General features: G+C 40.3%; 6 protein-coding genes across 6 annotated transcripts; 3 read left to right on the top strand and 3 right to left on the bottom strand.

Annotated features, from left to right (window-relative positions):
* Nucleotides 1–22: 22 nt before the first annotated feature.
* N7506_011788 (putative GTPase MTG1) lies at nt 23–1097 on the top strand (the record flags this gene model as incomplete). The annotated part of the gene is made up of 2 exons (XM_056961079.1): nt 23–286; nt 342–1097. 2 exons carry the CDS (start codon nt 23–25, stop codon nt 1095–1097), a joined length of 1020 nt encoding a protein of 339 aa, XP_056805613.1.
* Nucleotides 1098–1290: 193 nt separating this feature from the next.
* Nucleotides 1291–2137, bottom strand: N7506_011787 (pre-mRNA-splicing factor ISY1; the record flags this gene model as incomplete). Its single annotated transcript, XM_056961078.1, has 2 exons — nt 1291–2040; nt 2135–2137. 2 exons carry the CDS (start codon nt 2135–2137, stop codon nt 1291–1293), a joined length of 753 nt encoding a protein of 250 aa, XP_056805612.1.
* Nucleotides 2138–2756: 619 nt separating this feature from the next.
* N7506_011786 (carboxymuconolactone decarboxylase family protein) lies at nt 2757–3299 on the bottom strand (the record flags this gene model as incomplete). The annotated part of the gene is made up of 2 exons (XM_056961077.1): nt 2757–2834; nt 2898–3299. 2 exons carry the CDS (start codon nt 3297–3299, stop codon nt 2757–2759), a joined length of 480 nt encoding a protein of 159 aa, XP_056805611.1.
* A 2127-nt stretch (nt 3300–5426) lies between these two features.
* Nucleotides 5427–6867, top strand: N7506_011785 (alpha/beta hydrolase family protein; the record flags this gene model as incomplete). The annotated part of the gene is made up of 2 exons (XM_056961076.1): nt 5427–6452; nt 6532–6867. The coding sequence occupies 2 exons, from the start codon at nt 5427–5429 to the stop codon at nt 6865–6867; spliced, it is 1362 nt and encodes a 453-aa protein (XP_056805610.1).
* Nucleotides 6868–16214: 9347 nt separating this feature from the next.
* Nucleotides 16215–18071, top strand: N7506_011784 (uncharacterized protein; the record flags this gene model as incomplete). Its single annotated transcript, XM_056961075.1, has 6 exons — nt 16215–16420; nt 16476–16573; nt 16679–17016; nt 17068–17190; nt 17250–17582; nt 17649–18071. 6 exons carry the CDS (start codon nt 16215–16217, stop codon nt 18069–18071), a joined length of 1521 nt encoding a protein of 506 aa, XP_056805609.1.
* Nucleotides 18072–18625: 554 nt separating this feature from the next.
* Nucleotides 18626–26007, bottom strand: N7506_011783 (type II myosin; the record flags this gene model as incomplete). Its single annotated transcript, XM_056961074.1, has 4 exons — nt 18626–19069; nt 19130–25309; nt 25368–25511; nt 25570–26007. The coding sequence occupies 4 exons, from the start codon at nt 26005–26007 to the stop codon at nt 18626–18628; spliced, it is 7206 nt and encodes a 2401-aa protein (XP_056805608.1).
* Nucleotides 26008–26102: the final 95 nt, after the last annotated feature.

Genomic DNA, 26102 nt, shown 5'->3' with positions numbered 1-26102 from the left:
AAATCCCTCCCAACAACCTACAATGGCGCATTTCATCCCGCGCAGTTCATTCCCCCACCATGGGGCGATTCCACGATCCTATTTCTTAGGACACCACCGCGCTGGTCTGACTAAAATGAAGAGCATGCTTTCATCTATTGACTATGTGGTTGAGTGCCGTGACTACCGAGCTCCTGTGACTTCGATCAATCCCATGTTCGAAGAGGCGCTGGGAAAGATGCGACGATTGATCGTTTATACAAAAAGAGATCTTGGAAATCCTCCCAAATCTCCCCTTCAGAAAATTGTGAGCTTCGAAGTCTGCCAAATCAGTGGATTTTTTGCTAATACACAAGCTTTAGACAGAGCGTAAGCTGGAAAGCTTCGATCCCCAAAGCGCCGTCTTCTTCACGAGCTCCTCCTCGCGCCAAGATGTCAGCCAGATCATCAAACACCTCCGCAATGACGCCGAAGCCGTTGATAAACTAGTGGGGTGCCGTGTTCTGGTGGTCGGGATGCCAAATGTTGGCAAGTCGACTTTGATCAACAACCTACGCAATTCGGGCGTTGGCAAAGCGAAGGCACTCAAGACTGGCCAGCAGCCTGGTATCACGCGCAAGGTTGCTACTCAAGTGAAGATCATTGAGCGCGAAGGAGGGTCACATGTCTACGTTCTGGACACACCAGGAGTCTTCATGCCCTATGTCCCAGACGCCGAGAACATGCTGAAGCTGGCATTGTGCGGGTGTGTTAAAGACAATGTCATATCTCCAATCACCCTGGTGGACTATCTATTATATCACATCAACCTGCATGACCCTGCAGTCTACAAACGATGGTCCGAGCCGACGAACGAGGTTGTTCCGTTGCTCGAGAGCTTTGCGCGACAAACCGGCCTACTTGCAAAAGGCGGAATCCCAAACACAGAAGGAGCCGCGCTGAACTTCATATCAAGATGGAGACAAGGAGAGTTAGGTCGGTTTTTGGTGGATGACCTCGAGGTCGAAGAACAAAAACGAGCTGATCCCGATCAAAAAGAGCGCATGAGCATGACGCAGGCCTTGAGAGCCACAAGGGGCGCTCGAAAGAACAAGCCCAATCCAATCAGCAACCTGTAATATACCTACTGTACATATAAGAGATCCATGTTTACAATGTGTTCATATGTAATGGGTAATAGTAATCAAATGATGTCATTACGACCAGACGAAATGCAATGCTTGAAGTGTGATATTTTGCAGAAGCACCGGTAACGCCCAACCCAAGCACAGAGAGAAACGAAAACAAGAAATCTTGAACAAGGCGATAAACTCAAGAGATCTTGTCAAGAAGACGACGACGACGTCGATCAACGAGCTCTTCTTGAACTTCGTCTAGTGTCGGGAGCCTCCATTCTACCCCATCGCCCGCATCGCCCGGAAGAGATTGCCAGCCATCTTCAGTGTCGTCATCGCCCTGGCGGCGGAAGTGTTCAACGGCCTCCTTCTCTTTCTGCTTCTCGTAAGCAAGCAAAGTGCCGTCTTCTTCATCGAGACCGTAGCCGAAGTAATTTGCATCGACCTTCCGGGTCGCAATGTCTCCACCTCTGCCAGATGCAGACTCTTCTTCCTCTGGACCCTTGGCGCGACGAACTGCGGCATCAATCATCTCTTTCACACCAGGTAGCTCTCTGGCACGACCGTAATATTTGTAGCCCTTTCCTCCACCCGGGATCTCACGTCCTTCGTCGTCGTAAACCCGATTGGATCCGCGCATATAGTTCGGTCCGCCCAGGTTGCGAATTTGCATTTCCCAGCCCCATTTCTCGCGCATCAGCTTGTTGATTTCATCGTTCAGATCGCGAATTTGGTAGTCGCTTAGACTTGGTTCGTGGATGCGTGTGACTTTGCGGGAGATTTCTTTAACGACTTGGCCGCGCCAGCGCTCGCACATGGGAATTGTGTCCACGGTTTGAATGGCTTTCGGACGGCGTGTTCTGGAGATATCGATAATTCCAAGGTCTGCTGCTTGTTGCGCTCGGAAGCGGAACAGCATAGACTGCGCTTTCTCGCTGTTGCGTGCCTGTTACATGGCGGGGGCCCGGGTTAGCAAATTGTGATTGCACTTGGGCCATGGAGGCCCTGGACGGATTCCAGCTCATATAAGATGTTCTCACCATGATGAATGTTTGACCAAGTCAGCGACCCGATTGAGTCGGGTATCGGGGGGGCGTTGGCAGGGAAGAAATCCGGAGATGAAATCATGAGCTCGGTAGCTTGAAGTGAAGTTGCGCGCTAATCGGCGCTTAGCGCGCGTCTGTCACGTGCCCTCTTGTGTCCCATAGCCGCGCTCTGCGGAAGCATTGGTGCAAGTATCCTTGGTAAAAATGCAGTTGCACTAGTTACGCAAATCGCTGCGGTTACTATCTGCTGACTAGGCTGTATCTGGCACCTGGGCACACGCTCTCAGAACATCCCACATCTGCGGAGCTCGGTCTCCCAGCCTTCCCCCTTACATTTCGATTTTACTCCGTACAGACAAAGACATTCTAACGCGTTTTAACTTTTGTTGTTCTCTTCCATCTCAATCATTCCACCTGCCCATGATCCAAAATTTTCAGGATTCTAAATTCACTTCAAGACAAGTCGTAAAATTTCCAGGGCGGATTGATATTTATGACAAGCTCATGTGCGACACCAACATCAATCTTTCTGTGGCTGTTCTTATTTCTTCAGATCCTTTTTGTTTTCTGCAGAGTCTCACATTCTTTACGGGTTGAACTATGCACTGAAAAAAGTTCAAAGCTTGGACTTGGCCCATTCATCGAAATCGCACTGAAGAACAGTAGTCAATCGTGAAAAAGAGTAGTAAAACCCCTGGACCACCGGTTAGGTTTTTCGACTATGCCTCATGGATCATGTATCTGAATTCCTACTTACCTGGAGAGATATGATCTCCACTATTTCTTGGTCCGAAAACTCGTTCTTGACACGCTTCCATAGCTCGTCGCTGACTTTGGGCTGTTGGATGATGGATTCCACAAATGCAAGCAGTACAAGGTCTTTAGCGCTAAAATTCGCCATGGAGTCACACTTTCCATCGCCAAAATAATTGGGTTCCTTGCCGGATGCCTCAAGGGCCAGTTGCTGTTGTTTGGTGACGCCAGCTTTTAGTGACAAGGGAATATGATGAGTCCATTCGTAGGTAGAGTTGAACTTTGAAGTAGTCAACATGATGACGAGCTCGCGGTCTCTAGTAGATAGTGATAGTTTCTTGAATTGGGCATTTCCGAGTCCTGCCCAGTGATCCACAGTGGCAGCACTATAGGAAAGGAGTTTCATAATATTGATGGTTGGATGTGATTTGGCATGTGGCGTGTGATAATCAGGATAGGGGAGTCGAGCCATGATTCCTTTTCAGTATAGGAGAATTCCAAGGTTCCAAGGTTGTATGTAGAAAAGTTGACTTGAGAAATTTGGTAAGTTGTACAAAATTATAAACAAACAGGAATGAGAGCCCTGGAGTAACTTGAGATAAGCATGAGTCAAATATATTTCAGGTTTTAAGCTATGATCCCTTCGGGAATGCGCAGCCCTAGAGGTGGTCCTGGTAGGTCCGGGAAATCCGACTTGCGGGTGCTGCCGAGGGCCGACGACCTTAACTCAAATTTCATGATTATGGTATCGAGATATTAGATCTGAGGTCTAAACCTGATTTCTCCAGTAAAACCAGGCTGCTAGATTGATATTATTCATACTTTCATCCTTGGGAAGACTCTAATATAGATATCCAATCGGAGACATGTAGATTTTTTGGGGGAATTCTTGCATACAGCTGAATCGACCAGTGTACCGAGAGTGCACATAACGCGCTCCTCTTCGGTGCGTATTCCTGACACTACGGGGGCATTCCGGGATCTCAAGGCTCCCAGAACGTAATACGCGGATATTGACTATCGACGAGAGAACCGCAAACAGACATGTACGATTTGTAGAATTGTAAGAGACGAGGAGAAGAAGAGGGAGAGAGAGAAGCTCTCGCCATGTGCGCTATCTACACCCGCGCGGAGCCTGACAAACCAGGCAAACACCAAACATCAACGTTGGCATGCAGGTGGCGACCCACGGGTCTGACTGAGATGAGAGATTGGAAATAACCATGGTTGATTGCACCGACTGGGAAAGCGGACATTTTTGAAGAAATCCCATCACTCACTTGGACGCGACCATATAGTGCCCAGGACAAACTAGTCCGACCAACTTTGGACTCACATAATTTCCGGGCTGGGTGTATCTGGCTTCTTCCTCAGACCGACACAATCAGGCCACGTCCCGATGAAAAGTTTGAGGCGAAAGAAGGCAGCCGCTGTCCCACCTGAAAGAAAGGTACGTAGAGCCAATGCTGAATGACCGGATAGTTGGAGAAAAATTGGAGCATGGAAGGGGGTAAAACTGAGTCGGGCAATCCAATCGGCCATTCTGTCGATGCTCTCGAATCACAGAGTAAATGAATAAGAAAAAAAACCTAAGTTGCACCATCTTCTCCCTGACAACTGGTGTGCATATAACCCCCTTTCAAGGTTCTTGCTAGCTACAAGTAACCCTGCAAGTTGTGTCGGTATTCGGGATCGAAAAATTCCGTCAAGCAGTGGGGACTTTGCGGTTTTAGGCGAGGAAGTAAGACCCAGCCCCTCTGCGCAAGTTATATCGATCGTACTCGAACGATGGCAGAATCGGGCGTTGGTAGAGTGCCCTCATCGTTTCAGATCTTGACAAGCTTCAGCCTCTCGAGATACGGAGTACCTATGCCAAGGAAGCTTGTTTTCAACATCCGGGGGCCAGGTGGCGTTGATGAGCGAAGTCAGGACCGGGAGGAGGGGATGTCCGTCGGCCCCCGTCGGCTGTGGGACCCATAGACGGGTCTGCGTGGGAAGCAACATTTCCTCATTGGTCAGGCCTCGTAATTTGAGGTGCTAAGCTCCAAAAGTATGGTGCTTACCCGACAAGCCTCATGCTTGTGGTGGATAGGTCTCATTGGCAACTGAGATAAATTAGTTGGGGTAATAGGACCTATCTGCTTTCCAGCCTAGATAGGGGGGTCGGTCACTGGCGGTCATCTACTGCCTGCCTCACTCCACTCTCTTCTCTCTCATCTCTCACCTGGCAATTGTCCCCCCTCCCTCTTGATCAGACAACAAACACGAATCAATTATGCTTACACCTGAGTATGTATACAATGAATGCAAGCTTAAGATCGCGATGCTAAGCGTGGAGCCTGAACAGATCTATAATGGAGATTCCGGAGTTTGAAGGCCCTTGGCCAAATGGTGCTGGAAGGTACTTGCTGTATATTGAGCGAAAGTTTAGCTCAGAAACACACACCACTACTACAAAGCTGTGGCCATTGTGGCTGGAGTTCACTTGCCAAACATCTCAGAGATTCCCTTGGCGACGGTGTATTATATCCCAATGGCCGCTCTGGCTAAACATGATCTCTCTGCGCGGAAGAGGCTGCGCACGCCTGGATTCAATGGCTTTTCCAACTCTCCGCAGATTTCCAACGACGGTAAAACTCTGATTTATCTTCAAAAGAGGGTCTCGTGGTTGGAAGATGACACAAGCCTTCTTGTCGTTTGTGAGAGTCTAACCAATGAGCCTACATTCTCGACCCATGAGCTTCACCGCAAGGATGATTCTTGTGGAACTCTGCTTTCTCCTTTGAGAATATGGTTTGCGGCCGATGAGACCTCCATTTTTCTCACGTCTGAAGACCGAGCAGAGCTTCGGTTGTTTCGTGTTTCACTGCTAGCAGAGGATCATCTCATAGCAGAGCCTTTGACTAATGGATGGTCAGTTCACGATTTACATGTTTTTTCGAGCTCTGTTTCGTCCATAGTCGTCTCTGGTAGTGCCATCAATATATCCAGGCGTTGGATGATCCTTGACACGGTATCCTTAGCTCTATCTCCAGTCAAAGAGGCCACAGAAGAGGAGAGCGATTTAGGGATTATGAATACCACGTTTGAGTCCATCGAATGGCATGGTGCTGACGACGAACCTGTTCAAGCTTGGATGGTAAAGCCACGAGACTTCGACCCTAACAAGCAATACCCTTTGCTTTATTGTGTACATGGCGGGCCGAATGCCGCTTTCAACAACATGTGGTCATCCGGATACTGGCGCAATTGGAACTTTATTTTGCTGGCAGAACAAGGTTATATCGTCGTGGCTCCAAATGCATCGGGTTCATCGGGCTTCGGGGCGGAATACGCCAAAAGGGTGGTTAACGACTGGGGTGGGAAGTCTTATGTTGATCATGTTCAGGGCTTTGCATATATCCAAGCTGAGCTTCCGTATATTGGTACGGACAGGGCTATCGCGCTCGGGACCAGCTTTGGTGGTTTCATGGTGAATTGGATACAGGGTCAATCCCTGGGACATCGGTTTAGGGCCCTGGTCTCTGAATGTGGATTCGTCAACATGTACGCGCAATATGTAAGTTGACACAATCCCCCGATGGTTGAAAAAGCCAGAAGTTATGGAAAAATGATCGCATCTGACTTCGATGTTAAAGACAGCTGACTTGATCTGGTTCGAGGACCATTTGGGTGGTCCGATGTATCAGTCTCGGAAGGGCTACGATAAATTCAATCCCATCAACCACATTGAGTATTGGTCAACCCCTGCTCTTTTCATCTCAAACGCACTGGATAATCGAGTTCCCATGGTTGAAGGCCTTGCTGCGTTTCAAATTTTGCAAGCCAAGGGTATTGAGAGTCGATTTTTGACCTTCCCCGACGAAGGTCATATAACCGTGAAGCCGGATAATCGACTGCATTGGTGGCATGTAGTGCTAGACTGGTGTCATCAGCATACCATGCCTCACGCAAAGGGAAGCAACCCTCTCTGATTGAGCTCAATCATTGCCTAATTCAGTTATGAGCTGTTACGGTCTGGAAGCAGAATAGCGTAAAGATGATGTATTCAGCTAACTAGCTATTCTGGTAAGAGGGGGTCGCATGTGACTAGCCTCTGACATTGCCCTTTTGTGTGAAGGGCGTGCTGGTCTTGGCCGTAAAGGTAACTGTAAAGACAGGAGTGGGAGAACATATAATAAGAATAAATTAGGGTATGTGGCGCGGCTAGGTAAAGATTGTAAGGACTGTAAAAGGTATAGATTCTTAAGAAGGAGAGGATAAGACCTACTTTAGAATCAGACTGTGATAGCTTTCTACTTCTAGGGAACTATTAGAGAATGCGGTAATCCTTTTGAGGAGATATATTAAATTAGCGTGATAATTTAGAGTATTAATAATAGTATTATATTGTTTAGTATTATTTCTAACTAGATTAATAACGTAAGAAACCTAGTTATCTGGGATGATAGCTAATAGTGTTAAAAATAGGTATATATACTAGGAGGTAGGAATAGGATTATGACAAAGAATCTTTTAAATCTTTGGAATATCTTGTAAGTAGTTTTTAATATTATGAAAAGTAAGAAGGTGCTTATTAATGTTAGGCTATTAGAGATTCTTATAAGCTGCTATTTATAACTATCTTTGAAATAGGTCATTTTATATGGGAACTCTAGTAAAGAAATCTATCTAGAGTGATAGCCTAGCTCGCTAGATAGTGTTAGTAGTAGTAGTAATAGTATATGCGATATTAGTGCTAGTAGTTAGAATAAGTATAGACTATAAGTTAATAGAGACCACAATTGCTGTTGATATAGTGTTTATAGTAATGGTTATAAGTATTAGATTATTAGTAGTAGTAAAAATTATAGTAATTGTAAAAAGAGGAGTGGATATATTGGGGGTCTTTATAGCTACTATATTAGTTGTAAAAGGAGGAGTGGATATATTGGGAGTCTTTGTAGCTATTGTGTTAATTATAAAAAAAGCGACGATAATAATGTTAAAGATAGTTATAGGAGGTATTATATTGATATTAGGATTAGTATCTAGTATACGTATAATCTGAAACTAGGTTTGCGTAAATTATGTAAAGATAGGAAAGCTAATAAAGTCTATATTGTCTGTATAATATATATTAATATCTATTGCCACGATATTAAATAGGAATCTAGGGATATTTTATATAGATATATAATTATATATATTATTAATGTTTAAGATTAATTTAGCTATTATTGAGGTTAGCAAGATATCTAGTAAGATAACTTATTATACTTTATAGTTGTAATATTATATAGAGATAAGAATAGTGTTGTTTAATATCTATTTAGTTTATATAGAGAGAGCTAGGTTTTTAGAGAGAAGGATATAGTTAAAGCTTTTAATAGCTATAAAAGATAGGGTATTTTAAAAAACTAGAACTAGCTTAGCTTATAGCTAGCTATATTTTATATAGATAATGTGATCTAGGTATTTTGTATATAACAAATGCTTGTAAATATTTATATCACTTATTAAGATATAAATATTGTAGAATATTAAAAGAAAGTTAATATTATTTTGGGTTATAATAACTATCTCCCCTTTAGAGATGTGTTTAATATAAAGATTATCGTTCTTTTTAAAATTGAAGAGAAATAGATTCTCTTATTTGATAATACTAATTAAGAGTAGTGTGTACACTACTTTAATATTAGTTAGATAGACTTTATATGATTCTTAGTTTATTATATTTTCTATCTATATATTGGGTATAACTAAGTTAGATTAATTAGGTAGATCTTTAATTAGCTAATTAGATATTAAAGATATTATAGTATAGCCTAGGTAAATAATAGTAAGCTCTAGTTCTAGCTAGTCTAGTTACTATTTGACTAGATCGTTATTATTAATATTAGCCTTTTTAGTAGCTTATGATATAAAAGCTTTAGTGATATTAGCAAGATTCCTGATTATAGTTTTTAAAACGAATAATACTGTAAATGATAATCTTGTGGTAGAGGCTATAATCATAAATAAAGAGATTTAAAAAAAGGATATATTATAAATAGCTTGAAATAAAGATAAAGTAAAGAAGGATATACTATAAATAATATTAAAGTGAGGATTAAATAAAGATATAAGATAAAAGGATAAATTATAAATAGTATTAAAAGTAAAAGATAAAAGATAGAAGTAAAATAAAAGGAAAAATAAAAATAAAATAAAGTAAAAGAGATAATTAAATGTTAGATCTAAAAGAAGAGGATCTTATTTTCCTTAAATTTATTAATCTTCTATTTAGTATTAACTATATCATATTCTTTTATCTACTTAACCTTTTTTTAATATTAGTCTTTTTATAGTATTAGATATTCTTTATATGGGGTTTTATACTATCCTAGATATCTAATTCTAATATCTAAAATCTTAGCTATATTATGATAGTTAATATTATCTAGAAATCTAATATTAGTTGTTAATTATATTAGACTAGGTTTATAATAGAAGAGATTAATGTCTAATAGGACTAGTTCTAGATATTAGATATTAATAATATTATGTATCTACTATAAAAATAGTAGGTCTAACTTATATATTAGTTAGCTAATATATTTAATAACTATAAAGAGATTAGTATATTACTAGTCTATTTTTTAAGATAGCTTAATATTAGTAAGTATATTATATCCTTAATCTAGATATAATAAGATCTTATCGTCTATTACAAAATATCTATTAATATAATATTAATTATAGTACTTCTTTATTTATATTATAGTATATTTTAGATATTTTGTGGTATCTACTTATAAGAAGAAATCTTATTATATAAAGATATTGGTAAATAGAGATTATAGTATTTATAGTATGAACTCGAATATTAGTTTATATAGAATCTCGTTTGTAATTATGGATATAATACTATTGATCATAGCTACTAGAGAAGGTAGTATATTTAGCTAGTTTGCTATTTTGTGTTTAGTGTATTAATATCTTAGCTATATTTTCGTTATCTAATTTATATATTTGCTCTAGTTATTTGTTTAGGTGTGATAGGCTGTTATAAAGAAGAGGGAGATATATAAAATATTAAATATTACTTTTTAGAATCCTTTAACGAATTTTAGATCTTTATTAGAAATCTATATTAACGAGATCTTTTAATCTCTATTTTATAATGTAGCTAGGATAGCTAGTACTTATTCTTTGCTTGATTAAGACTTTTTTCTAGGTACAGCGTTTATATATTTAGTTATCTTATATATAAAGATAGTTATAGTATTATAGTCTAGTAGTCTTAAAATAAGTAGTCTAAGTATAAAGTTGATATATAAGGTGTGAAATAAGATTGTTAGTCTAATAATAGGTTGTAATATATTATATAGCCTGTGGCGTCAAGTATTATTTCTGAGGTATTCTGGGCAATGTTGTATATATTAGTATAGTAGTCTTATTTCTTTGTATATGATTAGGCTATTTATATGTTGTTAGTATTAGTTATAGTCTTAATAACTAGGTTTATTATGAATTAGATAGAAGATATCTAATGTTAATATATATAGAATATATAGTTATTAATCTTTGTTATTTTATTTTAAATATAAGAAACTATCCTTTATAATGTATAGTAGATATATAGGATTATTATTTTAAGCGTTAGATATGATCTAAAAGATTATACTAGACTATCTTAGATTAGTAGGATATATAAAATAGATCTTATCTTTAAAGTTATTAGATAGTTATATTACTAAAGTTAGAAAGATATATATATATTAAGATCTTAGGCTAGTAAAAGTGACTATTTCTATAAATAGTATATTTAGATTGTTATTGTTTATTAGCTATATTAGCTCTTTACTTAGAAAACGTGAAAAAGTATCTACTATCCTATTTGTCTATTTAGTATAATAAAAGATCTTGATGTTAAATGTCTAGATATATATTGCTGTTTGGACTAGATATAGGTTAAGTCTTTTAGTAGATATAGTCTTTAATAATATTGCGATAGTAATTGTTATAGAGTAGTCTATATAGAATATAACTAGCTCTCTAGTTAATTTAATATAATAATAGATCTTTTAAATTGTCTATATAATATAATTAACTTTAAGTTCTAATACTTTATAAGATTTCTTATCTTATATAAATAGCTGGCTTAGAAATATAATTGGCTCTATCTGGTTTTAAGATGGCGATTTATTTAAATCATTATATATGTATTTATGTTTTATATGATATATGGTTATATTATGGCTAGTTTATTAGAAAGTATTAATATCTATATATGTTTAATAGTTTTCTATCTAGTATATTAGAGCTATAGTTCTAGTATTAAAAGATTTCTATAGGATTTTAAATATATCTTATTTGGTGTTTATAGGTTGATATAATAATATCTATAATATCTAATGTTATCTAGGTTATCTAGTAAGAAAACTATCCTTTAAAAGTAATATCTTGTATTACTAAAAAAGCTTGATCTTTTATGTATATCTTGGAATCATATAATGTAAGTTGTTAGTTATTTTTATATATGTTTTAAGCTTTTATAGTATAGTAGGAAATTATAATAATATAATAGTTTTTAGCTTTTTAATTAATGTTAACAAGCTTAAGATATTGATATATTAGCTAAGTAAGAAGACTTTAGAGAAACTAATATATACTTTCTTTAGTTTTAAATATATATTATATATCTCTAGTTTAGTAAATATTTGTTATAAATACATATAATGTTTTTAGAAAGTTATTGATATTATAATAATATTATCAAGATATGTCTTATATTATATTATAAATACTTTTAATATAAGGTTGATCTAGTGTTAAATATATTATATAGAGTTATAGTAACCTATGATTATAATATTGAATTACTTTTAACCTTGATATATAATAATTGTTAATTGCTTTTGATATAATCTATATATTTGCTATTGATAGAAGAAGCTTTTTGTATTAAGTATTATAATAAACTTGGCCTTTTAGTATATATGGATAATCTTGTCTTATATCTTAATAGGGTAAATGTCTTTATAGGAGACTTTATTTAATCTCTGGATATCTATAATAATATAGCTTTTTCTGATATCATTAATTATCTTATAAATAATAAAGATAGGATAATTTGTAGGGATATGATTTATTATCTAAGATATCTTCTTTTTCTTATATAATATATTAAAGATTATATTTACTAGTTTGCAATTTATTAAGTCTAATAAATAGACTTTAAGCTTTGGTATAAGTCGCTTCTAGTTATTAATAAGTGGGATCTATATCTATTATTCTTTTAGTAGCTATATAAGATCTATATTATCTTTAGTAGCCTATATATTATATTTACTAATAATATCTATTAGAGTATTAGCAGTGTTATATTCTCTATATACTATGATACTATTTAGAAGAATACTTTTTATAAATACAAATAAGAGTTTTAAATCTATTATGAAGAAAGCAATTAGTTATAAACAATCTAGTTTAGCTATATCTATTATAACTACTATTATTTCTATAAAATCTAACTCCTCTATATATCTAACTAGCTCTTTATATATAATTAATACTAGTTATATAAAGTTATTAACTATTATAATAGAGATAATTAATATATCTATTTATAAGATATAGAATAAAAGATATAAATATTAACTTTTAAAGATATAATCTTGATCTTTAGAAATCATATTATAAATAATTATATCAACTATAATATAATATTATAGTAATATAATAATATCCATTTATACATAGACTTTATACTATTATTAATAATAACTTTTAGCCTTAATATTAATATTAAAGATGGTTTCTATGTATAATATAATATGGATCTAACGTTTCTTAAGGTTAAGATAGAATCTTTTTATAGCTAATATATTAATATTAATAAATATACTAATATATAGGCTATTAACTAGATATATTTTAATAATAATTTTAGTAACATTATTATAGTCTAAAAAAAATATAAAAAGTTAGATATATTTTTCTAATTTGTGTTTAAAGCTGATACTATATATCTAGACTAGTTTTATTATATATAATATAAGGGTATTTAAAAAATATATAAAGTTTATATTAATAAATATCATTTAACACCTTATATCAAGATATACTTAAACTATTAATAATATTAATATCATAAAGCTAACTTAAGTAATAAGATATTATTAAATATAATAAACAATTCTTATATTAGATATAAATATATTATAAAGGATTTTTAATTTAATAATAGGCTTTAATATTAATATTAAATTAACATTAATAGATATAAAAGTATTTATATCTATTATAATAATAGTTAATATAATAATATTAGTATTATTTATAATAATAGGATTAGACATGATAGTATAGATATTAATAGCATCTATAAAGCCAAAAAGAATAGCCCGTAAATATGGTGTTATAAATAGCTAGCTTTTTATAAGATAACTTATTATCTAGGATCTCTTATAGAAGATATTTATTATTATTATACTTATTATATAATATATTTTTCTAATAGTAATTATTATCTTCTTATAGATATATATTGTCTTTAGTGAAATATATTACTATCTATAGTCTCTTTTACTAACGATTTTAAGGTATATAAAGCTAATAATAACCTTTATTAATATGATTTTTATAATAGTTAGCACTCTAGACATTATTATAATCCTCATAATAGTTGCTATTTTAGATATTCTATACTAGTAATTATGGCCTTTGATTAATATTAGAGAAGGGCCTATATCTCTAGTAATTGTTATAAGATTAATATAAGTTATAGTCTCTCTAATATTGTTAATTATAATTAGATTAGTATGATCGTAATTCTTCTAGATATTATTTTTATAGCTATTAATCTTTAGATTGCTAGCGATTTATATAATTAACTATATCCAATTATTAACTATAGTATTAGTCTAATTATTATATAAATATAGTTATTGAGATATCTATATTAGATTTTACAATATCTTATTATAAGAATAGATTAATATATATCTATATTATTTATAATTATTAGATTGTATTAATTATTTTTATAACTTAGACTAAATAGAATATATTTTAGGCCTATACTATTATTAATCTTATATTATGAATATTATTTTAGGAATAATTACTAGTAAATAGTTAATTAGTTATGGTTGATATATAGGATTTAAACTTATTTTTCAAAGCTTTAAGCTATCTATATTTATTATTAATAGAAAAGATCTTTAATATTATTTACTCTAGATTAAAGAGTTTGGAGATATATTATTCTAATATTCCTTTATATAGATAAGACTATATATTTGTATAGACTATAGTTTCTATTTTTAATAGTATCTAGTTTTAAATCTAATTAATAAAGATAAAGATATTAAGATAATATATTATTTTTCTAATATTTTAGATATAGACTAAAAAGGTGAAGTCTAATATAAAATAATTAATTTTATTAGTCTTTTAGATTAGTATATCTAGTATAGTATTAATATTATTAAGACTATTTTGGCTTAGAGGATTAGTAGGGCTATATGTTAGTCTAGAAAATATACTTTTTAGCTATTTAATTATCTTAGATATTAGGTTTTAGTTGTTAGGGATATTTAGTATATTATCTTTTAATTATTTACTATTATTCTTTATAATATTTGATATTATAATATCTAATGGTTTAGAAGATATTGTTAGGGTGATTAATATAAATAGAAGCGAGTAGTTTAAATTATATAAAAGGTTGATATCAGATAGTAATAAACTTTGTTGATATTATATAAAGTTATAATAAAAGATAAAATTAGGATTTTAGAAAATAAAGTTATAGTTTATTTTAAGGTAGAGATTAAATAGAATCACTATTAGGGCTAGATATAAACTAAATATAATATTCAAGATTGAAATATTAATTTAATTTGTAAAGACTAGTACTAGTATTAAAACATTAACTTAATAGTATCTTATATTTTTAGAAACTAGATTTAGTATTAATATTTAGATATCTTGATATTATAAAATAGCTAGTCTAGATTTTACTAAGAATCTATTTTTTTTAATATCAATAGATTTTAAGACTAGTTATAAAAGATCTTTTATAACTTTCTTTAATAATTTTTAAAATTTAAAAAACTAGTTTAGAAAGAATTTAAAGTTAATAATTAGTATTTAAAACTTGATATAAGGTATAAAAAAATATAGTTACTTTAATAAAAATAGGATATAGATATCTTTATATGATATAGTAGAGATAGTGTAAAATATATATAGTTAATAAGCTAATTTTATTATATTTTAAAAATTTTATAAATATTGGCTTTATATTGTATCTATAAATTAGAATCTATTAAAGATAGATTATATTAGATATAGATTATATTAGTAACTTTATATTTGTAATAATAGAAGAATGTATAATATAGAACTAGAGGGTAGTATATTATAAATTATAGTTAGTACTTTTAAAATGCTCTAGCATCAAAGGAGGATACTTTAGAGATAGAGTTATCAGAATCGATAATAAAAAGATAACCTAGCGTTCAAAGTGAAATATACTTAACGTAGGTTAGGGGTGAGATCAGAGATCAACGTATGCTAACGTGAAACGCGTTGTTACAATCAGGTAAAAAATCGCTTGGCGTAATACCTTACAATTTTGCAAAGGTTTGATATAAGCAGGATATGCTACCAGATATTACAGTCTAGAAGCAGAATAGCGTAAAGATGATGTATTCAGCTAACTAGCTATTCTGGTAAGAGGGGGTCGCACGTGACCAGCCTCTGATATGAGCTCTCGCATTTCTAAATACAAGCACGTATAATAGTTCATAACCGCGTATTTCGCTGAGGGGGAACTTTATGGCGGGTGTACCATAGCCATTTGAGTGATGGATTTGATTTATATAATAACAATGATCACTTCAGGCTGGTCTAAACCGTGCTCAAGTCTACCCTACAAGCCAACCTTGGACAGTGGCACAATGGTGAGCCTTGGGGCGGAAGAGGAGCGTCAACCTTGAAAGTGTTGCCAGATTTTTCCGGCATACATGTCTCTTTGCATGTAACGCACCGGCTTTCTATCCGGTCATGCATACAGATTAGGCTTTTTTAACTACATCCATGAGAATAATAGCCTTTCTTACTCGCTACCGCATTGGTTCCCCGCATTTTACCCCAGATTGCGGAAACCTCACCGAGATATCCGAGTACAGTGGGAAGTATGATCACCGGATAAAAGAAGGCAGGCCTTAAAACATATAGATTATATGCGGGAACGTTCGAAGGGAATGTGTCAGTCCATCTTGTATCATCTCCCACATTACTCCTACATCAGTCTTCCGCTGGATTTAGGTGTATTGAAATCGGCAATATGGACGGCATTGCGCAAACTAAACAGAATGTCGATGAAGTGGAATTTGTCAAGCCTGGCCCGTTACAAAGGCTTCCGCTGCCGCCACAGCTAGCTCATTTGGAGGGCGAGGGTCTTGCTCAACTTGAAAATGGCCTCGTGCGCAGACTTGATAGTTGCCTGCTTCCCGCAGTCGTGATCCTTTTTCTCATGAACATCCTTGACCGGTTTGTCATTGCAAGCCTGGAACTTAAGCAAGTCCAAACTGATACCTTGCTGTAGTAACAATATTGCCAACGCCAAAATCGCAGGGTTGCCGGATACTCTCAATATCTCGAACACGCAGTACAACACATGCCTGATGATTTTCTACGTTGGATGTAAGTACAATAGGAAAGGCCATGGGAGCACCTTTTTTTGAAATCCTTGAATAGTGTACAATTGGGAAACTATTGAACTGACCAAGACTAACGTTCATTATTTAGATATCATAACACAGATTCCGTCCAATCTTATCATCACAAAGGTCAAACCTTCGCTCTATATCGGTTTTGTCACAGCAGCCTGGGGTATTGTTTCGATGTGTCAAGCATTCACGCGCAACTTTACAGGTCTTCTGATATGCCGACTGGTACTTGGACTAGTAGAAGGACCTTTCTTACCCGGTGTGTTCTTCTTGATGTCTTGTTGGTACAAACGATCCGAGCTTCCTCCCCGGATAGCCCTGCTTTATGGTGCCAATATGCTAGCAAGTGCATTCGGAGGCTTAATCGCTGCCGGCATTGTCGCGCGCATGGAAGGAAAATTGGGTAGGCCAGCCTGGGTAAGCTGTCTTTCCTACCTTCATACCTGAGTGATTTATTCACCATCACAGGAATGGTTATTCATCATTGAGGGGTCGATGACTATTGTTATTGCACTTCTTGTAATTCCATTCATCCCGGACTACCCTGGAACGAAGCGATGGTGGCTCCACGACGACCACCAGATCCTTGCAGTAAGTTGTCAGAGCACCGCCCTTCCTGTCGCCTCGCTGGTCACTGAAAATCTCATTAGGACTGGAGGCTACAGAATGAAAATGCTGGTCTGGTAGACGATGATCCTCAGTCCCTCACCTGGGGACTCAAGCAAGCCTTCCTCGATCCGAAACTGTACATGTTCGTGATACTTCAAATGGCGCTCATCACTGCACAATCTTTCAACAACTTCTTCCCTTCCATTGTGGGGACACTGGGATATGATGACACCATAACTCTATTACTCACAGCACCACCCTACGCATTTGCGTTTATCTGCTCTCTACTCATATCGTTTCATGCAGCTCACAAGCAAGAGCGCGGCTACCACATCGCCGTTCCATTGGCATTTGCTCTTCTTGGTAACTTGTTGGTATGAGTGCCTTAGAGGTCTACTCTTGGATATTTGCTGGATTAAAAGCTAACAACAGATATGCAGGCAATGTTCGTGCCAACTACAGGTGGGCGATACTTCAGCATGTTTCTCATGACTGCTGGCTCATACTCTCCCTATAACCTTTGTGTCTCTTGGTTGAGCTCAACGCTTCCCAGACCAAAGGCCAAGCGGGCAACATCACTAGCACTTGTGAACCTTATGGGTGCCGGTGTTGCACACTTCTATACATCCTACATGTTTCCAGATTCACAAAAGCCAAGGTATTACGCTGGTGGGGGTGTGATGAGCGGTGCTTGCTTGGTGTGCGCGATCACTGCGTTAGGGATCAAATGGCATCTAAAGAAGCAAAATGCGGAGCTCGAGAGAGCAGAGGTTGAAGAAGGAAGAATGGCAGGGGCAGCTATTGCGGGCCCACAGATGGGGGTTCGTCCAGATGGTGTTGTCTCGTTCCGATACGTGCACTGAGCATGACCTTGGGACCTGCCGCTTGTTCATTTCGACACGCCTGAATCTGGAACCAATCCATGGATGATCCGTGGACGGCACTAGTGGACTCGCGGACCCATTGACAGTTCTATTTAAGCAGTATTGAGCGCATATCTCAAACCTGGTCAGTCAATTCTCTGAATAGCCCTGGAGGTTGACCAGAATCGATACATTCTTCTCTCAAACTACTGTATAGATTAGGACAAGAAACTTGAAAGCACCATATGTATTGGTGAGGTTATTACATTCCAGCGTTCTAGATGACTTAGACCACCCGAGAAGTATACATATTGGTCAAAAGCACAAAGCAGAGTACATCCCCAGCATCAACGCCGAACAGTAAGCAGAACTAACGGGATAGACATGGCCTGTCGAAAACAATATCAACAACCAGGCCTTCACGAATCATGAAACCATCCCCTTTCCCGATGCAAATAGACGCCGGTGAAACAAAAACAAAAACATAACACGAAATTATTGGTCAAAATTCAGCGATGGTCAGCTACCCAGGTGGGTGTAGCATGATTTCCCGCTCACAGGAAGCCCTTGGTGTTGCTAGGATGCCGTTGGGGAGTATCATTAGATCCATAGACCGCGCTTCCACGACGGCTCCCAGCGTCACTGAAGTTGTGGACGGGGGTACGTCCAATGACACTGCCTCGCTCATTACGCAGGCCCCTCCAGCCTTCGAGTTCACGCTCTAGACGCAGTGCTTTCTCGCGTTCTTCGCGGAGCTCGCGCTCAGCGCGGCGGGCCAGAAGCTGTGCATCAGAGTCGTTGTGCTGAATCTCCTCGATATTGCGAAGGAGACGTTCAATCTTGTCCCGCGCACGGTTGACATCGTCGTTAAGCTGGGCGTTCATCTTATCACGGCGATCAATTTGGGATTGAAGATCCTTAACGGTGCGGTCAACATTGCGAAGAGAGCGTTGCTCGGTGCTGTATTTGCTCTCCTGGTCTTCAAGATGGGTTTCGAGCTATAGATGTAATTGTCAGTTTTGCCACTCGTGATCAAGGTTTCAAGCTTGTGTACTGACCTCCTTGATTCGCTTGTGCAGGAAGCGAACATCCTGGCTGCCGGAAGAGTAGCTCTTGGTCTCCAAGTCAACACACCGAAGCTGAGCCTCCTTCAGCGACTTCTCAACAGCGGCCTTGTCCTTGAACAGTTGGGCATTGGCTTCGCGCTCGGCGGTGATTTCTTTCTGCATCTCGGTAGCCAAAGCGTCCGCGCGACGCATTTTGCCAACAGCAGCAGCAGACACATCCTCTTGCTGTGCGATTCTGGACTTGAGTTCAAGAAGTTCACGGTCCATGCTGGCAGCATTGCGCATAGATGGGCTTTCGCCCTTGGCGAGATCTTCGAGGCGCTCGCCAGCTTCGGCCAATCGGCCCTCCAACATCTTCTTGTCCTTCAGGAGGAGATCACGTTCGGCTTGGACATCTTCAACGGAAGTGCGGAGGGTGCGAACCTGAGACAGCAAGGAAACAACCTTGCTCTGGGCTTCATTGTGCGCGTTGACAGCCTCGTCGCGGGAGTTGTTCACATCTTGAAGGACGACCTCCATGCGGGATTTCTCCTTGGCCCATGTCGAGCTGTTGAGAACCTCATCATCCCATTTGCTGCGAAGATCCTCAAGCTCCTCACGCAGACGAGCAGTCTCACCACGGCCGTTCAGTACACGCTCACGCTCCATCTCAAGCTCGTTGGTGAGAGTTGAGAACTCGCGCTGGTATTTCTGTCTGGTTTGTTCCATGGAAGTCTCCTTGTCCTCGAGATCAATGGCGCGCTGGTTGCGGTAATCCTCGAGCTCGTTCTGTAGACGCTGCTTGGCTTGCAAGGCGCCTTCAAGCTCTGCTGCCTGATCCTCCATGCGGGCTTCCAGGGACTGTGAGTGTCGCTGAAGATCCTCGACGAGAGCATCCATCTCCTTACGCTCAGACATGATCTGGGCACATGTTTCTTCGGCTTCTTGGCCCTGAGACTTGGCGAATTGTTCTGCGCGCGACGCCTTCATCACCGCAATCTCAGCCTGTTCAAGCTTGTTGAAGTATTCATCTGAGCGACTCTTGTACAACATGAGACTGGACTCAAGATCTGCTGATCGGGATGACTCGGCATCCAGCCGGATCTGAAGATCGGAAAATTCTTGAAGGAGTTGGTTGCGACTGACAGCATCTTGTTCCCTACCAACCTGGAGTTCCTGGGCCTCCGAGCGAGCGTCGCGGAGTTCGACCTCGAGAGTGGCCCGCGCACGCTTCAGTTTCTCGAAGTGGCTCTTGGCATCACCGAATTCTGCCATAGTCTCGTTGTGCAGCTTGAGGAGTGAGCGCCTTGACTGCTCTTGAGAGTTGATGAGGTCGTAGAGCTCTTCGTGTGATTTAGCTTGAACGTCACGCAGAGATAGTTCTCCAGAGCGGATACTACGCTCGAGAGATGAGACCTTCTTTGAAGAGTCATCAAGTTGGTCATGCAAACGACCGTTCTCCCGCTCGAGAAGCTGCATCCGACGAATGGAGGGGCTGTCATCTTGCCAGATATCCCCAGTGGGATTGGAGCGAGCAATCTGACTTTGAAGATGCTTGTTCTGCATCTCGGTCATTTGGAGCTTATTCTGTAACTCTTCGAGTTCTGCAGCTGCATCCATACGCCTAGAGTATCCCTGCGTGTCTACCGTGCGATCCGAGCGAGCAGAATCGTTTGCCCCTTCGAATACATTGTAGCGTCGGTTGGGAGTCGTAGGGTTGGATTTCATCTTGGCGGCATTTTCGGAGTTCTTCCTGAAGTGTGCCGGAGTTCGGTTGTTGCTGACCTCGTTTTGATCAATCTCCTCAAGAAGTGCTCGCTTGGACGTGGAATACTTCGTATCAAGCTCTTTCATCTCGTCGGCGTGACGTCGGCGCATCTCGGCAAGTTGACCCTCAGCTCGTGCGTACTTTTCTTCGGTGACTCCCAGCTTATTCTGGACAGTTTCGAGGACTTGAGCCAAGTCGACTTGCTTCGAGAGATGAGGCTGGACAGCTTCCCAGGATTGCGTGGGCTCCGAGGCTTCAGGTTCGAAGACCTTGTGCAGCAATATCAATTGACGATGGAGATCTTCAATCTCCTTGTGTGCTCCATCCAAGGTACCCTGTGTTTGTCTGGTATTGGCCTGAGCCTGGTTGCGAAGTTGCCGTTCTGTCTCAAGCTTGCGGTTGGCCTCTGCGAGTTGGAGGTTTGCAGTGGAAGCAGCCTTTTCGGCGTTGCGACTGGTCTTATGTTCACGGTTGACCTCGTGGTTCAGGTCTTCCAAGCTCAAGGACAACTTTTCCTTTTGCTTCTCCAAGGATGTGATCATAACCTGTGAGTCTTCTACTTGACGACTCAGCTTCTTGGCTTCCTCTTCCAATCTGGTCTTCTCTTTCTGGAGGGTAGTCAGGCGAAGTCTGTTACTATCACTGGCCTTTGAATTGGATCGGGCGATATCGAGGTTCTTTTGTTGGATCTTGGTCAGCAGCGACTTGTTGTCGTTCTCAGATGCGTTCAATCTGCCCCTGAGAGTAACAAGCTCTCGCTCGAGTCGCTCTTTGTGCTGGTCGTGGCGCATGCGGAAGTTCTCGGACTCGGAAATGGAGTGCAACAATTCTTGAATCCGGACAGAGAGACTGGATCGCTCTGTTTCGACTTCTTCCAGCTGTCGCGCCTTTTCGTCCAGGTCTTTGCGCGAGCTTGCCATTCGCTCATCCGCCTGCTGCATGATCTTGCGTTCGAGTTCGGCCTCGGTGTTCATGCGGGCAGTCTCGGCATCGGTAAATCGCTCTCGAAGCTTGATGAGTTCGCCTTGCAATTCTTTCCGTGAGGTCTCAGCTGCAATCCGCGCTTCGGTGGCCCGGCGCAAGCTATCTTGTTGGATGTACATTTCCTTCTCGATGGTGATCTTGGCCTCGTTCAGGGTATCGAACTTCTGCGTCACCTGTGCGAGATTGTGTTCAGAGAGCATTTGAACGTCGTCTCTGGATTGGCGCTCGCGGCTGAGATCTGCCTGGGCTTGGAAGACCTGACCCTTCAGCTCATGGACTTGTTCTTCAAGCAGTTTCCTGCTCTCGCCAGCCTCCGCATCTTCGGATCTTTTGTTTTCGAGGAGACTCTTGAGGTCCATGGCTTCACGTTGAAGCTGTGCCTGCTCGGAACGCATGGCATCTCTCTCCGCTTGTACCTCACGAAGACGAGATTGCATATTGTCGTGGCGAGTTGAAAGAGCACCCATTTCCTGCTCGATACTTCCTCGTTCCTCCTCGTGTCTGTTGACATCGTTCCGAAGGACAGCCATCTCACTCTCCTTTCGCCGAAGGAGATCCTCATAGCCTGTTGAGGTGGCGGACAATTCAGAGAGCTGGTCTCGGATGACTCTGTTTTCCTCAGAGACATCACGAACTTGTTGCTTGGACTTGTCCAGCTCCTTGGAAGTGTTCGCCAGCTTGATATCCAAATCTTGATCGGTCTTCAACAATTTCGCTTCCAGATCTTCAAGCTTGCGATCCTTCAGACTGAGGTGGCTTTGGAGCATCTTGACTTCTTGTTCCACTTCCCCGATTTGCTCGTTCTTCCCAGACAGTTGGTTTTCAGTCTCGGAGAGCTTGCTCTCGAGATCTTTCAGCTGGGCTTGCAATGAATTGTTGTCCGCTTCCAACTTCTGGATGATCAACCCTGCCTGCTCGAGCTGAGTGATCCGAAGTTGTAGCTGATCATCGATCTTCTTCTTGGCATCGATCAGGTCATCGAGTTGTTCTTCGAGGCCCTCTTGGTCGGCGATCGCACCGGCAAGTTTCTCGGCAAGCTCAATTTCGCGGTCCTGGAGGCGTTTGAAGATTTCCTCTTTGTCCAAAGCAAGAGCACGCTCACTTTCCAAAGTGTGCTGGATTTTCTGTATCTCGAGTTCAGTCCGACGACGTTCCTCGTCGAGTTTCTGCCGGTCGGAAAGATCTTGTTTCATCTTAGCTTCCAGCTGCAGAATTTTGTCGTCGCGCTTTTTGACTTCTTTCGCGTTCCTGGTATCACCCAACAAGGGCTTCATTCTGGAGAACATGCGCCACCAGGGGCTTCGGTTGAGCTCGAGATAAGAGTGGAAGTTTTGCTGGATGATGCGCGTTGCCTCGGCGCGATAGAGACGCTTGTTCGAGATGCGGCGCTGAACAAATCCTCGTGCAACTGACTGGAACTTTGACATGATTGTGCGGATCAGTTGATCACGTTTCTCTTCGAGATCAGCGAGAACACCGGCTCTAAAGAACACTTTGGTGCGGCCGACCCGGTACCAAGCTCGATCCATGCCGAGTTTCTCTAGCATGATGCGGGCAACACTCTGGCCCTCAAGATAACCCTTGGGCATATGTTGGCAGAGCACTTCGTATCGTTGTCTGAACTCCGCGAAGGGCAAGCGGTTGGGAAATCCCGTTCGGGCAATCCGAATACCTTCCAGCACACCATTACATCGCAGCTGATCGAGAACCAATGGGGCGTGCAACATCTTTGGTCGCTTCTTGTGGTTGGGCAGAATACAGCGAACGAAATGAGGATGAGTGGAGTGGAGTTGGGTCATCAAACTGGACAGCTGCTCCTTGTGTCTTTGCGCGACAGTGCGGAACAGGCCCTTCTTAACGCGGCTTCTAGGGTGATGCCCAGCCGCATCCTCCTCGGCCTCGGCACAGTCGGAGAACAGATGGGCGACATGAGGTGCGCTGGAGTCGGCGAGAAGACGGGTGATATTATCGTTCAAGGGGTCTTTGTTCTTTTCAAGCCAGTCGTTTGTTGTGTACTCCACCTCCGCTGCATAGTGGGTAAGAACGAAGCCTTGACTCAGACGCGACGCGCGGTACTTTGCTGTTTTGCGGTCCCAAAGTCCATGCAACTTCTCGGTGAAGGATTTGTCCGTGGCCTTTGGCATAACGCAGTCCTCATCCAGACATGAGAAGATACCAATCGGGTTGGTCAGCTCAATCAGATCAATCGTTGGCTGTAGGTCCTTTCCGAAATCAATGAATTGCCATTCAATCTGCTCTCGGGCATACTCTTCTTGCTCGAGAACAAACATGTGGTGGTTGAAAAATTGCTGAAGCTTCTCGTTGGTGTAGTTGATGCAAAGCTGCTCAAAGCTGTTGTTGTCGAAAATCTCGAATCCAGCAATATCGAGAACTCCAATGAAGTAATTGTCATCACTTGCCATCGAACGACCGAGTTGACCATTGATTCTGGAGACAAGGTTGCCAAAGCCACGCTCATAAATACCCTTGGAAAGAGCGTCAAGAGCCATGCGGACCTGCTCCGGTGTTTGCACTTTCTCTACCCACTCACGACCAGCCTTCACACGGGGGTGTAAGAGGCCCTTGACGAAGGACTCAGTTTCGATACCCAGCAGCTGACAAGCTTTCTCCATGCTGGCATAGCCCTCTGGCGCCAAGGCCGCCTGGTCAGCCCTTACGCTCGCCTTGGCAACTGTCACGTTACCCAGATGTAAAACGGCAGCGATGGTTCCCAGAATACAAAGCTGGTCCTCTTCATCGAAGTTCATGACGTGGAAAGCTTCGATGAGTGAGTTCCACTCATCCTGGTCTGATACGCCAACAATTGTATCATTTCCGTCTCTTGTATAGGCGAAGTCTTCGATTTGCAGGTCCGAGAGAAGAAGCTTTTGCCGCGTGGCGTCGTCTGCTCCCTGCAGAAGCTGGTAGAAAACGTGGTAGTTTCTTTCATTGGCGTTAGGTTTGACCACCCGAGACTTCTCGAGGAGATACCAATCAATCCAAGCACCCGAGATTTGACCTGATCTTGAGAACTCAATGCGAATGAATTTTCCGAATCGAGAAGAATTATGGTTTCTGACGGTTTGCGCATTGCCGAATGCTTCGAGGATAGGATTGGCTCGGAGGATCTGTTGCGAAAGACCTGTGATTTGCTTTGATCCAGATCTGGCGTATGGCGTATCTGAGGTGGCGACGGCTGCGAGATACTGGATTACCTTCTTGGTGTTCTCGGTTTTACCCGCACCTGACTCTCCAGTAACGAGGATGCTCTGATTCTGACCCTCTTCAACGAGATTCCGGAAGGCCTCATCTGCCATCGCATAAATATGGGGTCTCGTCTCCTCTCTGCCGCGGCCTTTGTACATCTTAATGTATTCGTTTGTATAGATGGGCAATGGGCAATATGGGTTGATTGTGACCAAGAAGAGTCCGGAGTACGTCTGTCATTCCACAAGGTTAGCCGCAGATATCTCGCTTTTCAATGTCAATTCAACCAACATAGATCAGATCAGATTGGTATCTAGTGTGCAGGTTATGCACCACCGATGCCTCGTTCAGGTGTGTCAACTCCGCCATATCATCTGCTTTGTCGAATTTTGCAGGATTGACCTTGTCCACCTGGTCTGCATCGACTTCTCGTTGCTGGTGTATGGTCAGCTACTTCATTCCTGCCGCACGTAGCAATGGATGGCTATCCTACATCACCATCGTCACTCTGCACCAGCAGGCGATCCCCTTCCAACTCCTCCAGAACCAAACCGCGGATGAAGGCATTCTCGGGATCTCGTAGCCACACGTATTTGTTCCCTGAGAAGTCGTTCTCTCCCTCTATCCCCCGAATCTGATCAGCTCCGCGTCGGAGCTCTTCTGTTTTAATGAAGCTCGGAGCAAAAGTGCCAGACGAAGGACTGTTCTTTGCTGAGTTCGATCGCTCTCGATTTCCACCCGGGGAAAATGTTGGCGACAGCTGGGAAACGGAGGTATTCCGCAGATGGCCTCTTGCAGATTCTAATCCATTTGAGGGTGTGATGATGGCAGATTTCGGTCTGCCGTGTGGTGAGGAATTCCCTTGCGAGGATGGTGGGCGCGCGAATAGACTCGCACGCTTGGGCGAGCCATTTAATTGAGAGGGCAGCATGACGTGTGTTCAATGGGACATTATTTCAGCGCGGCAGTTGTGATCATACCAAAAGCTGCACACTTTCGATAGAATTGCTGTGAGTAGAAAAGAAC

Source organism: Penicillium brevicompactum (genome assembly GCF_028827555.1).
Source record: "Penicillium brevicompactum strain IBT 35665 chromosome Unknown utg000009l_segment0_segment0, whole genome shotgun sequence".
In the NCBI taxonomy this organism is placed as follows: domain Eukaryota; kingdom Fungi; phylum Ascomycota; class Eurotiomycetes; order Eurotiales; family Aspergillaceae; genus Penicillium; species Penicillium brevicompactum.
This window is presented reverse-complemented; position numbering and strand designations above follow the sequence as displayed.